At 36.0% G+C, this 14,237-nt stretch overlaps 1 protein-coding gene across 3 annotated transcripts in view; it reads left to right on the forward strand.

Annotated features, from left to right (window-relative positions):
• Positions 1 to 14,237, forward strand: part of LOC116727280 (protocadherin-15-like) — a 228,917-nt gene that overhangs the window by 80,727 nt on the left and 133,953 nt on the right. For all 3 annotated transcript variants that reach the window (XM_032574623.1, XM_032574624.1, XM_032574625.1), the window contains exons 8-9: positions 1,847 to 1,957; positions 4,964 to 5,134. In XM_032574623.1, the coding sequence (XP_032430514.1) occupies positions 1,847 to 1,957; positions 4,964 to 5,134 (282 nt within the window). The remainder of the gene's footprint in view (positions 1 to 1,846; positions 1,958 to 4,963; positions 5,135 to 14,237) is intronic.

Below are 14,237 nucleotides of genomic sequence, written 5' to 3' on the forward strand. Positions count from 1 at the left end.
GTTAGCCCTGCCTCAAAATGTTAATGACTCTATTTCAGCGGATATAAATAACGCTGTCATTCTTATTGATTTAGACGTGAAAATGTTTGTCGTACCTGAGAACAGAGCTTAAAATCATTGCATTTGTTGTTTTTTTAAACTATGTGTAACGCCAAATAAATACTTTCAGAACAATTTCACAGTCAATGATATTGCTTCTAGTAACACTGCAGCTAAATTGGGTATCAAGTGTCTCAGAGAGCACAAAACATCCCAGAAGTACTTGTAGAATCCCCTAAACAGGCTCCAACTAAAGGATCAAGTTGCCATCAGTGCAAAACTTGTTCAGGTATGACAGCGCAGCGAAGTCTTGACTTTAAAACAGTGGCTTAGGTCTAAGAAGTCACTTCTTATGAGGAAAAAATCCTTACTTTCTCCAGAGAATACAAGGACTACCAGCAAACTGGACTAGAGAGAACTGGGGGGTATTCCCTGAAGTTCTCTTTGGGTTGCTTGGAACATCTAAAAAAAAAAAAAGATCTGTCTTTGTAAGAAGAAATGGATTCTAGCATGAGTCCTGAGACATGCTGAGAGTGAAACATCTTGACTCCATTCATGTTTGGGGTTCTCTCTCAACCTTAAGAGTGGGCTCATTCAAGTTTTACCTGAAAACGCTGGAATGTATAAAAAGGAAATCCAAACATACCCCAGGAACAACAATCCAAGAGTAATCCTGTGTGGAACAAAGTCTTTTCCAGTAAGACAGGGCAGCGTGTCAAAGGGTTAGAGTGATGACAGAATGACTCGGTGAACAAAATATTTGAATTTCACGTCATGGCCAACTTCTCAGATCTTGTTCCCATTGATAGATTATTCTATTGACTCTTTATGCACTCTTAATGTATTTTCCATTAATATCACTAGAAACATATTAAATATTTGTAGAACAATTGAGCTTAAGTAAATTATAAAATAACAAGATGTTTCTCAGAACTTATCTCTTTAACTGTACTTTGTTTAAAATGCAATGTTTTTGATAGTTCATCCAAGTCCTTCATGTCTGTAATGTCCTCCTGGATACTATAAATCTCTCAAGATGTGTTTACATCATTGTTGCTTTTGTTTTTTTTGTTTTAATTTTGCTATTTACTCTGCCATGGACCAGTGAACTGCCTATAGTGTGCTGCTCAGTGTTTAAATACAATCCAGTGTACCTGTAACCCTTTACAGGTGTGGATTATGGAAAACTGAGTTTAGTGGTCTGTTTTACCAAAAACCATAAACAATGTACTGAATGAGTTTGATGTGGTTGTGTGCATTAATGTGTTTTACGTTTCTTAATGTGTTCTGATTTAAAAAGTTGATATTACCGCAGTTTATCTGGTGTGTTGTTATGAAATACTAAATAATTGTATTTGAAGTAGTTTTTCACCCAGGAAAGCAAAACTTTTACTTGAATTCAGAATACAACTGAAGCTGCATTTATTGTTTTAATTTCCCCCTCGTGTTAATGACCATATTCACAAAATTAGATTTTAAGCCCATTCTCTCTTTTTATTCTACATCAGATTTGTGCTTCTCTATGCAATCGAAACAGCTTTAACTGAAGATTCCATTTGATTTATTGTTGTTATATTTCTCTTTTTGCTCTGCTGGTTCTGAACCCACATAAATTATTCCTTCTTCCGCTGAACAACTCATTTGCATCGTATTGAAATCATAAAATACGCCTTGCTGTTACAGTTGTGTAACTATCTTCCACGTGTATTACATGTCTTAGCTTGTCTTTATTTTGTTAAATCTTAAGAGTAGACTTTGTGTGTGACTCATTGAGTTTGCTTTTGCCTCATGTCTGTATGTTCTCCAGACTGCCAACAGAACCTTTGACATCCCCCTGACTTTGTTTGGCTCCGTAGTTCTAAGGGAACGGCTCAACTACGAGGAGATAACACGATACTTGGTCATTATACAGGCAAATGTAAGTGGTTGTTTCTTTATTTGAATTTGTTGTTAATTTCATGAGTTTTCATGCTGAAATATTTTTAGACGTCTTTTAATGAAACAAAAAGATTATTAAAAAAAAAGCTGTTACTCAGTATTTCCTTTATAGAAAATATCTGGAGAAAAAAACATGTTTTTTTTCTCATATACAATGTATATGACTTTGCAAACTATTATATTTCTAATATTAATGTTCCACAGCCTTTGTAGTGGTTAGTCAGCCTAAGGGAATCTGCAAGAGCATCCCTAATTATCACTAATGTATTTGCCAATCTAATTGTTTGCCTTTTATTTCCCTGCACTCTTATGTTTTATTAATTAGCTCACTATAATATATTTATTTTGTCAGATCAGTAAGCACATTGTCTATAGAAGTTAAAGTGATCTAAGCTGAACCATGGCTGAAATGATTCTCATCAGCTGCAGTTAGGGTTTTGTTGTAATGTGAGAACCATGCTCATAAAAGACTTCTCAGAGTTACTCCATGTATTCATATCCCAGATCCCAGTTACCACAAAAGCATTATTAAAAGTCAACAGTACACTGAAAGATTAATGTGTTTCTGACTTCTGGAAATGCTGACACATTCAGTGTTTATCCGAAGAGGATATTAGGAGTGTCTAGAGAAGCTGAAAATTGGTGGATTATACATTCTTAGCAGGCCATGGAGACTGCATGAAGCTAGGCAAAACCTATTAAACAAGGCTGACCTTTTCAGCTGAACACTGATAGAACCAGTCTATAATTAGACTTATTGTGTTGATGACTGGCAATCTTATCTTTCCATATTACTTCGACATTATACTGAACACATTGTGATTTCATCCACCTAATGTTATACAGCACTTTGCAGAGTTAATGAGAGCCCTGAACCTTCTTCATGTTTTGTCACGGTACAATGATAAATTTCTCTGTATTTTATTGGGATTTTAGACTGACTTGAAGATGATCAATCACCACAAAGGGGCACCTAGATGTGAAGAAATAAAGACAATTTAAATAGTCCACTTATACGTACAATCGTATCTCAGTATAAATCCAGATCTTTTATGAAGGCGTCAAAGGTTTTCTAGAGAAAATTAGAGAACAAAAACCTCAGGAAGGTCAAGGAGTACAGCAAAACAAGGAAGCTCGAAGAAAATATCCCAATCTTTAAACATTTGAAAGAGTTCTGTATGACACAGAATCAGCGAGTAGGGCCAACCTGGGCCATACTGCATTAAACAGTCACCATTTTACTCAATAAAATAAATAAACCATAAACATCTTCAAAGTTTGAGACAATATTGACTATTTTAAAGGTATCACTTGGTAGCGCTTCAAATAAATCATGGATTTATTTGAAGCTTTCTGAACTGTTGGCAAAATGAGATAATTTATATTCTTATAAGCAATTACAGAAAGATCTTGTGTCGGCCTCTTAAGAGTACACTTGTAAAGGTCATGTTAAGGATTTGGGTACTCCACCTACGTAGAAGTGGTAGTTGTTAATTGATCCAAAAGCTCTATCAAGGGAATTTTAGGAAGCTCTGATAACAGGAGCTTGTTTCTAAAGGTCAATTTGTATGTGTTGATGTGCAATACACAAAGCATGTTTTACCTCCAAACAGTGACCAAGTTGCCAAGATTCAAGTTAAATCTTTGTCTTATTCGAGATGCTGTGGTGTAGTACAAGTTTCGCATAAGTTTCCTCATTATTACTATAAAAGCACATTGCAAGTTGTTGTGGAACATGGATTCGGTAGAAAGACGATGAGGTTTGTGTTTCTTGACAACGACCTTGTATTCCTTCCAAACTGGCTGCATATTTCATGAGGACCTCACAAAAATCCTCCTATTTTAGCCTAAAGTCTCCTTAAGGTCACCTCTGAAGAAAAACTAATACAGTGAGAGAAGATTCATTCTTTATTTTTGGTGTAGCAGTCGCACATTTTTCACACCTTTGTACAATCCTATTTTTATTGAATATGTGATGTACTGCCATGTTCGTTTGTTTTTCTTTCAGTTCCTTGACAAACCAAACCTTTAGAGTAAGATGGTTTTTCTGGATCAAGACTTTGACAGAACAAGCATATTGGAAATGTAATTAATTAATCAACTGAAAACTGTTTTCAGTTCTGTTCTTGGTGTAGGAAACATGATAGTTGCAAGCAGGAAAAAGCTCCTCGGGGGTTTGGTATGTCTGAAAAAAATTTAAGCTGTGTTTGAAAATCATTAACGTATTAAACTGATTTAATATTTTTAGATCCCTGAAAATTGGATTTAAATTTCGGTCTTTTCCAGCAAATATGTTATAATAAAAAATTAACATCAGGGTGTGCAACTTACAATTTTATTAGAAGAAATGTGAGATTTTGTTGAATTTTAGCTGTGTGGTTGTTGTTGTTGTGGTTTTCACAGTGGCTGGTTGTAATAAACATTTTACACGGTGCATGAAATAAAAATTGGGATTTAGCCAAAATCTGGTCCTTTATTTATAAACAAAATATTTCTGATTTCCTATTCAGTGGGATGTGACTATTAAAAGGGTGGTAACATTAGTATACAGTACTAGGGCAAAATAAATTTGAATTCCACATTGCTTATCTTTTGAAGAGGAATGCTTTTTCCACTTAATGCACGTCAGCTTATGCATTTAATGCACAGAGACACGTCAGAGAGATCGAATAGATTTCTGGATGCTGGCCTTGGATGTTTTTGTTAGAAGTGTTGAACCTCCTGAGTAGAATAAGTTTGATAGATAGTTTGTCTTGGAGCATAAGCCACTGATCAGACTCTGCCAGTTCTTGTTGTTTGATATATTATTAATAGGGTGCTGCTCTCTGACCCCAGTTTAATGCAGCTGCTGTGCTTTGCCCTTAATTTGATTGGGTTATTCTTTATCTAAATCATTTAACCTGCTGCTTGAGTGTTTCTTAGTCCTGGTTGCTAGTATTCCATAAAATGTGCCTCAGATTTCATAAACTATCTAATTTCTATGCAGGACCGGGCACCTTCACCAAGTGACCGTCGAACTGCCACCACCACACTGACCGTGGATGTGCTGGATGGAGATGACTTGGGTCCCATGTTCCTACCTTGTACACTTGTGGGAAACACTCGTGACTGTAGTCCCATCACGTATTTGGCCAGTGTTCTGGAGCTGACAGAGCCTGTAAGTGTTATGCACATACATTATTCACTGAATTTTGCTGTTTGGTGTGGACAGCGTGTAACCAGGGTCACTGCTGCCGTGCCCACTGCGTTCACTGGACAATATTTTTGAGTTGCATTTAACAGGCTTGTTTGCACTTCTTCTAGTTATTGAATATTAATAGGCAACTTTTGAAGTCATGCCTATTGATTTTATTCACAGTATTTCTGGGCCTCTCTATAATAATAATATGGTGCACACATTTACTGAGCATGTGACTGGAGTTGCCTGGTTATCAGCTTAAATTAAATGCCTTTAAAAATGTTCTCATCCTGTTAAAAAAAAGACAAAAATTGAGTAAAAGTCTTTTTTTTTCATTTAAATCTTACATTACATTTGTCAAGTTACCTGAAGGATTATCTTTCAGATTTACAGGGGTACGATACTAGATTTAAATGTTATATCAACGTATTATGTAATTTGTCTTTTAAAATGATTTTAGAATAACATTTTTTAAGGTGTTGGGGGCCAATAAGACAGAAAAATTTCATTTTCTACTATCCCCAGATCGAGGTAATTAACTACAAATTGAGTGTAAAGTTATCCAGCTCTATTTCTATAATCCAGACACTATCACCTCTGATATCTGCTTTTGAAATCTCTGTGGGCTTAATCCAGCTCAAACATTTGCTTTAAGTCTGTCAGGAAGAGTAAAGTGTAAAACCTTTGTTTACTCACTTTGACATTTAAGTGAAGTATAATACCACTATTGGTAGCAGCATAATGAGAAAATGTGTTTTCCATTTAGACTTGAATTAAACGGACCTCTTTTCCAGCAAAATGTAACAGTTTTATTTTTTTTTTCAGTTGAAAGTAGCAGTATGTGAGACCCTCTTTTGTAGCCACATAAAAAATTATAATAATTATTATTCATAAAAACAGAATTTGTTAGTGCATTTGGGTGAAGTTTCCTTTCAGTATGAAACCTCCGGCTTACAATTATTACAGATATTGCAGCTTTATATTTGACAGGTGTGGAGTAATGCATCCCTTTTTCTGATGAGGCAACTTTTTAAAAAATTCTTTAAGAAATATTAAGAATTGTCTTGTTTTTTTGACAAATAGACTTAAGACTTCACAGCTCATACACTAACACCTTAGCTACATTATTTCTCCAGACATGTAGTATTATTAATTTTTACTTTTGCTTAAATTAAAAAATCAACATGGCCTGGGATTCCGAGCAAAAACATTGTAGCAGCTGTTGTCACTTAGCATAAATTGATCTCACAATCAAATATTTTTACTGTCTAATTATCAGTTTGGCAATTCATTCATCAATCTGCAATAAATCATTTCTCTTTGCATGGAACAATCAATTGTACATGTGTAACAGACCAGAGGTTCATGTTGCTTCTCAGTGCTATGATGTTTTGTATTTTCCATCATCCATAGCCATTATTTATCAATAACCTCATGTACTTGTTTACTTGAACAATGAGGAATAAACAACAGAAATAAACATTAAGTTAACGATGGAGAAGGATCCACTGCTGATGAGAATAAAAGGGTCTGAAACAATAAAGGAAAGGTCATCAATCTGAATGTTCAATGGATGTTTTATCAGCCTTCATTAGACTTTTGCGAACATTTTTATCAGCAGAGTTGCACCTATTATTTAGGTTTTTGTGTTATCAAAGACAGGTTGGAAGTTTTTTCTTTGACATTCATGCTCGTTCAAATCCAGATCAGGAAAGTAACCCAGAATCCTCCTTCCTCATGTACATGGAAAGGTCACTTGCTTTCTGGGTCCCAGCAACAAACAGGACAGCAGTCCAGCTTTTTATCCTTTTCTCTCTGTCAAAGGAGTTTTGACCTGCAGTTCTTATGACATGCCTGATTTGTTCTGAGCAATGAGAGGAGGCAACAGTTGTTTCTCCAGCAGACCGGGATATTAGGTTGGAAATTAATCTTTTGGATTACGGTCAGGATACTGCCTCAATATGACGTCTACTGGATTAATATGTTACTTTCCTGAATACAGTTTCTTTGTAGATTCTAAGATGGTGGGTGTGCTGCAGACAAGAAACCAGGAGCCTCATGTATAAAAGAGTGCGCAGTTTTCACACTAAAACGTGGCGTACGGACAAATTTAGAAAAGTTTGGCGCACAAAAAAATTTGGATGTATAAAGCCGTACGTATGTACATACCTGCACATCTTTCTTTTATACATTCCAATTTGCAGAAAATAGAGTGCAGCTGGCACACATTTTCACGGCAAGTTAAAAGTTTGCACAACTTTCATGCCACTTTCATTTTTGTACATGTCGACTTGTGCGTAAAATATGGCGCCTCACATTTTTTGTGTGTACGCACGTTTTATAAATGAGGCCCCAGATATTATTAAAAAAGTAAAAAAAAAAAAAAAAATCAATTACATGAACAGTTGATCAGAGAAGGGATTTAACGTGTTAATTAAAGCACTGCTTCACACATAAAACATGTCCTGTGTTCTAATTGTTCAGATGTGGCATTAAAGTATCTGGGTTTTAAAGCCTAGAACTTCCTGCCACATTTGAGGTTTTGTATGAATTAAGAATGGGCAGAAGTTGTAGCGTCGGACCAGGAGGCCTTGAAGGTGGTTCTGGGAAAGTATGTTCAATCCTTGAATGACCAGAAAGGGATATGTTCTCAAAAAAATCCTCCAAGGTTATTGAACTAATCAAAACAAAACCTCACAATACCGAGAACTGAACTAAATACCATTTGAAAGGCAAAAATGGGAAGCCTACTTCAGCGTCCTTAGCCACCTGCTCTGAAAGGCTCAACATTATTTCATCTTTCACTCCACACCTTCAAGGCTAATTTATTGAAAATAATGCACACTAGAACATGATAGTGCTTCTTGAGTCTCACTTCCACTACACCACCAATCTTGTAAAAATTTAATATCATGATATTTTGTGGCACGAAATCTCGTTACACCCCTACATAGGAGAAAAGATTTCGAGAAACATTTTTTTGGACAAACTGCCAAAATGTATCTCTGTGATTTCTAACAGATGGCAGCGTAAGTCCCTTGTGTAATAACAAGTGTTACAAGACTGAGTCTGGCACTCTGTGTTTTTTATTTATGCTTACACAGCTATGTGTGCAGTGCTTTTGTATCTCTGTCTCTGACATTTAGCTGATGCTGTTATCCAGAGCAACTAGCAGTACCACTTTATAAATGAAACAAAGTTGCTGCAGGGAAAAATCCTCAACTCTGACAAGTCAGCAGAGCATTCATCCCTTACTACACACACTCACCCACGCCTACACAAGCATGATTGTGGTGAGCCAGCAGTGCATTCATGCCTTAACACCCCATTCCACCTACACACAGGGACAAAATTGTGTCGAGCCACTAAGAAGGGAGGCCTAACTGAAGGTTGTCCACATCATCTCTTTATTTTTGGCAAGATCTTTGCCACACATCCACACACATATGCGTAATATCCCTCCAAGGCATACTGGAGAACTACTTCCATGCTTTTTTTTTTTGTTGTCGTTGTTGATCAGTATATTAACTCAGCCAGTCATATTCCTACATCAAGTCATTTCACACTTGCGATCAAGAAGTAAACATGCACAAACATAGACCAATTTGAAGATGTTAGTGGTCAAAAAGGGATAAAATCAAAGTTGTAAGTCAAACTGAAAGGATCCATCACATAAAAACTAAGCAGCAAATATGTCTCTCTATCTAAGACTGTGGTGGGTTAAAGTAACTAACTAAGTAAATAACCCCAAATACAGTAGTGACCCAAAATGTTTTATATGTATAAAGATGTGCAATCTTATGCAGCCAGGATATTTTGACTTTTCTCCAACAAACATGCTTGCTCTTCTGTTGAATTGTTCAGAATATACTTTACTTTTGGTGGAAAAAGTCTGAATAATTTATCAGGTTCTTTATGTGTTTCATATGTACACAGCACAGTTGTGTACACTTTTGAGATCCGATAATACCCACCAATAAAGAGGCTGCTACCAAAGTCAATGTCTTACTTTACCACTGAATGAGTTATGGGTCAGCAAACTCTACTTTTATTTTTTCTGCTAACAGCTAAAATCTTTACTTCACCCTCGTGTGTTTTATGGTTGCCAAAGAGACTGAAAGTAAAACAAGAAACTTCTTATTTTGCTCTAGTCGGTTCTTTTATACTTTAAATTATCTATCAGAAAATATCTATATCATATTGGCCCCTTATGATTAAATTATCCTTTTGTGTCTGCTGTAGAAAATCATCATCTTCTTTTGGCTTGTTAATAAGATGAATTAAACGCTCTTCACTCCGTCAAACATTTACATGGCCAGACATTACGTTTCTGCAAAATGTAAACTTAATGATGATTTGAAACTTAGCTGTATCTCAGAAATTAATTTAACTAGCTCTAGATGTTTTAAAAAAGAAAACATATTTTTGTGTGTGTTCATGGTCTCAAAACTAGCAATGTGCTTTATCATTATCAACTGTTTACAAAAAACAAACGACTTTAGTTTCTACTTAGTTTTTGTTTGAACAAATTGACATTTCCTAGATATGGACATAGTTTTATTCAAGAAGAACCAATGACTAAAATTAACATATTTTCCATTGCTTGCCTGGTAAAAACGGTAGAGTTTAAATATTTTTCTTGTTCTAAAATATAATTCTGATATATTCAGTCTCTATGTCATCCAACAGCATGCGCTTTAACACACTTTTCTTAATTTATTCTAAAATAAATCTTACAAATGTGTTTCAAAGTATAAATGGCAGTAACATCATATTTCTTAGTTTTTCTGTTGGATTCAAAACTGCTACTACGTAGTCAAGAAACCTGTGTCATTTCTGTTGTGTTTTTAGTCTGTAAGATAAAGAAAAATCTACAACTGAATTGACAGGTCAGACCTAAGGATAGGCAAAGTCTGGACAAAGTCTCTTTGATTCATCTCTAATTTCAAATGTTTCAAATGTTCATTGATTTAAGCACCAAACCACATGATCAGATTTAGAAAACTCCCCAGTCCTGTGCAGAAGTTTGTAATATAAATGTAAAATTTGTATTTTTTATCTATCAAAAAGAAACAAGTATGTTTCATAAGATTCACAAAAACATTCAAACTCTCCAATACTTTTTTTTTCCAAGTCATTGCGATATGACAAACATTACATTTGTACCTGAATCCTGAATTTGCTTAAAGGCTGAAAAGTTATATCCACCTCAACATTTGCTTCTACATCTTTGCTTTGTCTCTTAAAAGGCTTGTGGAAGTTTTCAGCCAGACTCCCACAATCCTTTTCTTCTGGGCACTTTTCCATAATAGCCATTTTTAAGATACACAACTAATAGCTGTTAAACCAGCACCAAGGCTGGGAATATTTGCAGCTCACTCAGAATGCTCATCTTGCATTTTTGGCTAGAACCTAAATGTTCTAAACCATGTTTTCCAATCCAAGCCTTGCCTTTTTTGTGTCTTTTGTTGCTATTAGAACTGTTTCTCTTCAAAGTCATTTAGCTGGCACCTTTTACTGAGCAAACAGAGAGCCCAATGAATCAGAAAAGTATATTATTTAGGTCACAGGAACACAGAGACAGGGTGCCCACTATTTCCCATAGTAAAAGAAAGATAGGAGCGGTGAAGTGAGGAAAGTAATGAGAGGAGGGAGAGTCAAGGAACTGTGAAACTTTGAGTACCAATCAGGCTGATAAGAAGTGACAACCTCAGAGCCTCTGAGCTAAGATAACTGCAGTATGCTCTCTGTGTCTTTCCCTATCACAGCCATACACGCGCACTCATATACACAACAAGATGTTGGCCCTTTGTGTCAAAGAGCCGACTGTCAGTGGGTGTTGCGCATGCGCTTCCAAAACACTGCTGCCTTTGCAGCTCAGAAAAGTGCAATCTGTCAGGAAAGTAAAAAAAAAACAAAAAAACATTTGTTTGATCGGTACTGTAAACAGCTAATCCAAGACCGATTATTTAATTTGTCATGACATCATCCCAGCAATTGATTGGTTTGAAATTGAACAAAGCAGAGCAAAGCTTCAAAGACTTCAGCACTGCATTTTAACTTCAGTTTGAAGCTATTTCTTATACACTGCTGCACTACTGCAGTGTACGGCCTCATGTAAATGGCTATTTGTTATTCTATTATGTGGATTGGAAGATGGTTCATCTTTGTCCCACTACTCATGCTGCGAGGTATTACTTGGTACCTGATAGAAGACCTTATCTGACCACTAAAAGCCAGAAAGGTTTGTTCCCTCCTTCTATTGATCTCCTGACTTTTCTCAGGTTCAGCCACCCTTGTCCCCCAGGCTCCACTGTTTATGAAAAAATAAAAATAAATAAAAAAAGCAGTCCTGCTTAGTGGTAATGTCATTCATGCCGGCCTAATACTTGTTGCTGTTAGTCTTCCTGCTGATTCTGAGTGTTTGCTTACTTGATTCTGCCAGCATGTCTCTGGCAGAAAGCTTTGGAATCACAGCGTGTTTGGAGCTTTACAGCATTACCCTCCCAGCTTGCTGTTTCTACCTGCTTTGGATCTACATTTTCATCTCTTTGTCCTGTGATTTCAGATATATCGGGCTGTGATTGAATGGTATTGTGCTGCAGCATGATGCCACAAGCACTTGCTGCTCTCTGTTTCCCTGTCTCTGGCAGAAAAGCCCCATGACTGTATCGTAATAGCATGAAAGTTGTAAAAATAGCCTTATCTCAAACATCTCGAACATAAGCAATCAAAATCTTGACATGTTATTGTAGCATCACAGAATGATTAATATGTCAAGTGTTTTTTTTTAATATTTTCGTAAAATATGCAAAAACACACATGCACTCAGTGCATGTTGTTGATCACTGTAGCGCTAATCTTTTTGGACTCTATGTGCAGAGCTGAAAATTATTTGTCTTTGATTTGCTCTCAAAACTGTGAAAACCTTCAAATCACAATTGCACCTCATTTTGTAGCAAGTCAACACAATGAAGAGCATGAACAACATTTTTACTGCACTACATGTTAGTGACAGCATCACTTTGTACAAGTTCTTTTCTTCAGTGGAAACAGGGAAGCTGGTTGAAGCTGATTGGAAAATAAATTGGGTTAAATACATGACAATCCTGGGAGAGTTTCAACAGAAGCCCCAGTCAAAGTCCAGACCTAAATCCAACCGAGATTGACTAAAGAACAGTGGGCAACATGTTAGGCTCAAGATAGATATTGCAGAAGGTGCCACAGTAACAGCAAATACAAGGTCAAATACAAACACAGACCACTGTTATATTTGTTTATACTTTAGTACATTTTGAAAATCATGTTTTATTTCTTTCACAATTATGCAACACTTTGTGTTGGTCTGTCACTTTAAAATCTCAATACACAAAACATGAAAAAGATCTGTGGATGTGAACATTTTTGCAAGGTTGTGAGCTTCTCCCACAAACTACTTCCCCATATACCTATAACATTTAAGCTATTGAAAAATGCATAGCTGCACCTTTTTAATGTTTCACACTAACACCTAAATCTCTGGTTGTCTTAAAATGCAGAAAGAGCAAAAACTTTGATCAACAAATAACTTCGTAATCTAACTTACTCAGCAATACAGCTGCATTGACTACTGATAACAAAGCTGCACTTTTTTTCCAGGAACATCCACAGTTTAATGAGTCTTCTCATACCTCCTAAAGTAGCAGCTTCTGTATATCTAGACTCAACATAACAACTGTCTAAATGCGTGCATGGGAATGGAGTTTTTTGTAAACTTGTTGGATGAGGGCCCCATTTAGTCAACCCTGACTCACATACAGTAGTTCAGTCCTTTTTTATTGTGGAACCAATATGTTAATCATCTACAAAAAAACAACATATTTTTTTCCAGTTGGAGACTTGATAGTTCCTTATGAGGTTAACTAACCCGCAGCCTCCCAAAACACATTGGTAACACATTATTCTACTGTTTTTCCTCCAAACAGTGTATAGTACATGCGCCGATTTTTGTAATCAAAACAATGTGTCATGGGTACAACCAGTTTGCCTGCTAGCTATGTTAATTTTCACACTGTCCAACATGATGTATTTTGAAAACAAAATGTTAGCATGCAATTTTGCAAATAGTGTTCTGACAAAGTTTAAGTAATTGCTTGAATAAAGCTCTTCAAATATACGTATTAGCAGTGATTACGTTTTGAATTTTTGTAATTTTGCATATCTCTTTGAATCTGAGGCTCATTCTGCAATGCAAATCTGATAAAAAGGCTTTGAAACAGCTTTAAGGGTGTAAAGGTCTACTGTTTTATGCTGCACAGCTACATGCAAAATGAGACATTATGATAAAGTGATGAAAACTACTGTTACTGTGCATTTTGTGTTCAGCGTAAAGATTCCCTGACAGAACAACACTATTTTTTTCCTAGAAGTAAAGTGCTGTCAAAAGCAGTCAAAAGCCCTATTTTTAACACAGTCCTACTCAAAGTAAAGTGTTTTGCTTTTAGTGGCACCTGACAAAGAAAGGTTCAGCTTTCAGTGGAGATGCAAAGTGTAAAACAGATTTGTCTCTGTTGTTTTTCCAGCTTTTTGAAGGAGAGGACAAATTTACAGTGTGCTTAGTAATCAAGACATTTCATGATTAAATTAAATTTCTGATTTCTGCATTTGTGAAAAAGATGCCATGTTAGATAAATCATGTCTAAAAGAGGCTTTAACGTGTTGCAAATTCTAAAAAGACCAGTAATGTTTATTTTAAACTCATAATGGTGTCAATAAGCAGTCATAAGCAGCTTTGGGATGACTGACGTTTTTGCCTTTGTAGCTCTACGTTTGTTGACTGTCAGTTTCTTTCTTTATGCATTGTGAGGAGGAGTGTAAAATGCTGTCAGAAATATAAATTGTAATGATAGCACCTGTGTTGTCAGTGATCTGTCTTTGCCAGATTCCCTCTTTCTTCTTCCCCACATTTACATGCCTCTCTGCACCCTGTTTACCCTCAACTCCTGGCGGATTATACTCCCTTCAATATATTTGCATACATTTTATTTTTTCTTTCGAGTTCATTACTCATCATGAGTTCATCTTTGCTGGATCCTCTCGCCTG

Source organism: Xiphophorus hellerii, chromosome 10, assembly GCF_003331165.1.
Source record: "Xiphophorus hellerii strain 12219 chromosome 10, Xiphophorus_hellerii-4.1, whole genome shotgun sequence".
NCBI classification, from domain to species: domain Eukaryota; kingdom Metazoa; phylum Chordata; class Actinopteri; order Cyprinodontiformes; family Poeciliidae; genus Xiphophorus; species Xiphophorus hellerii.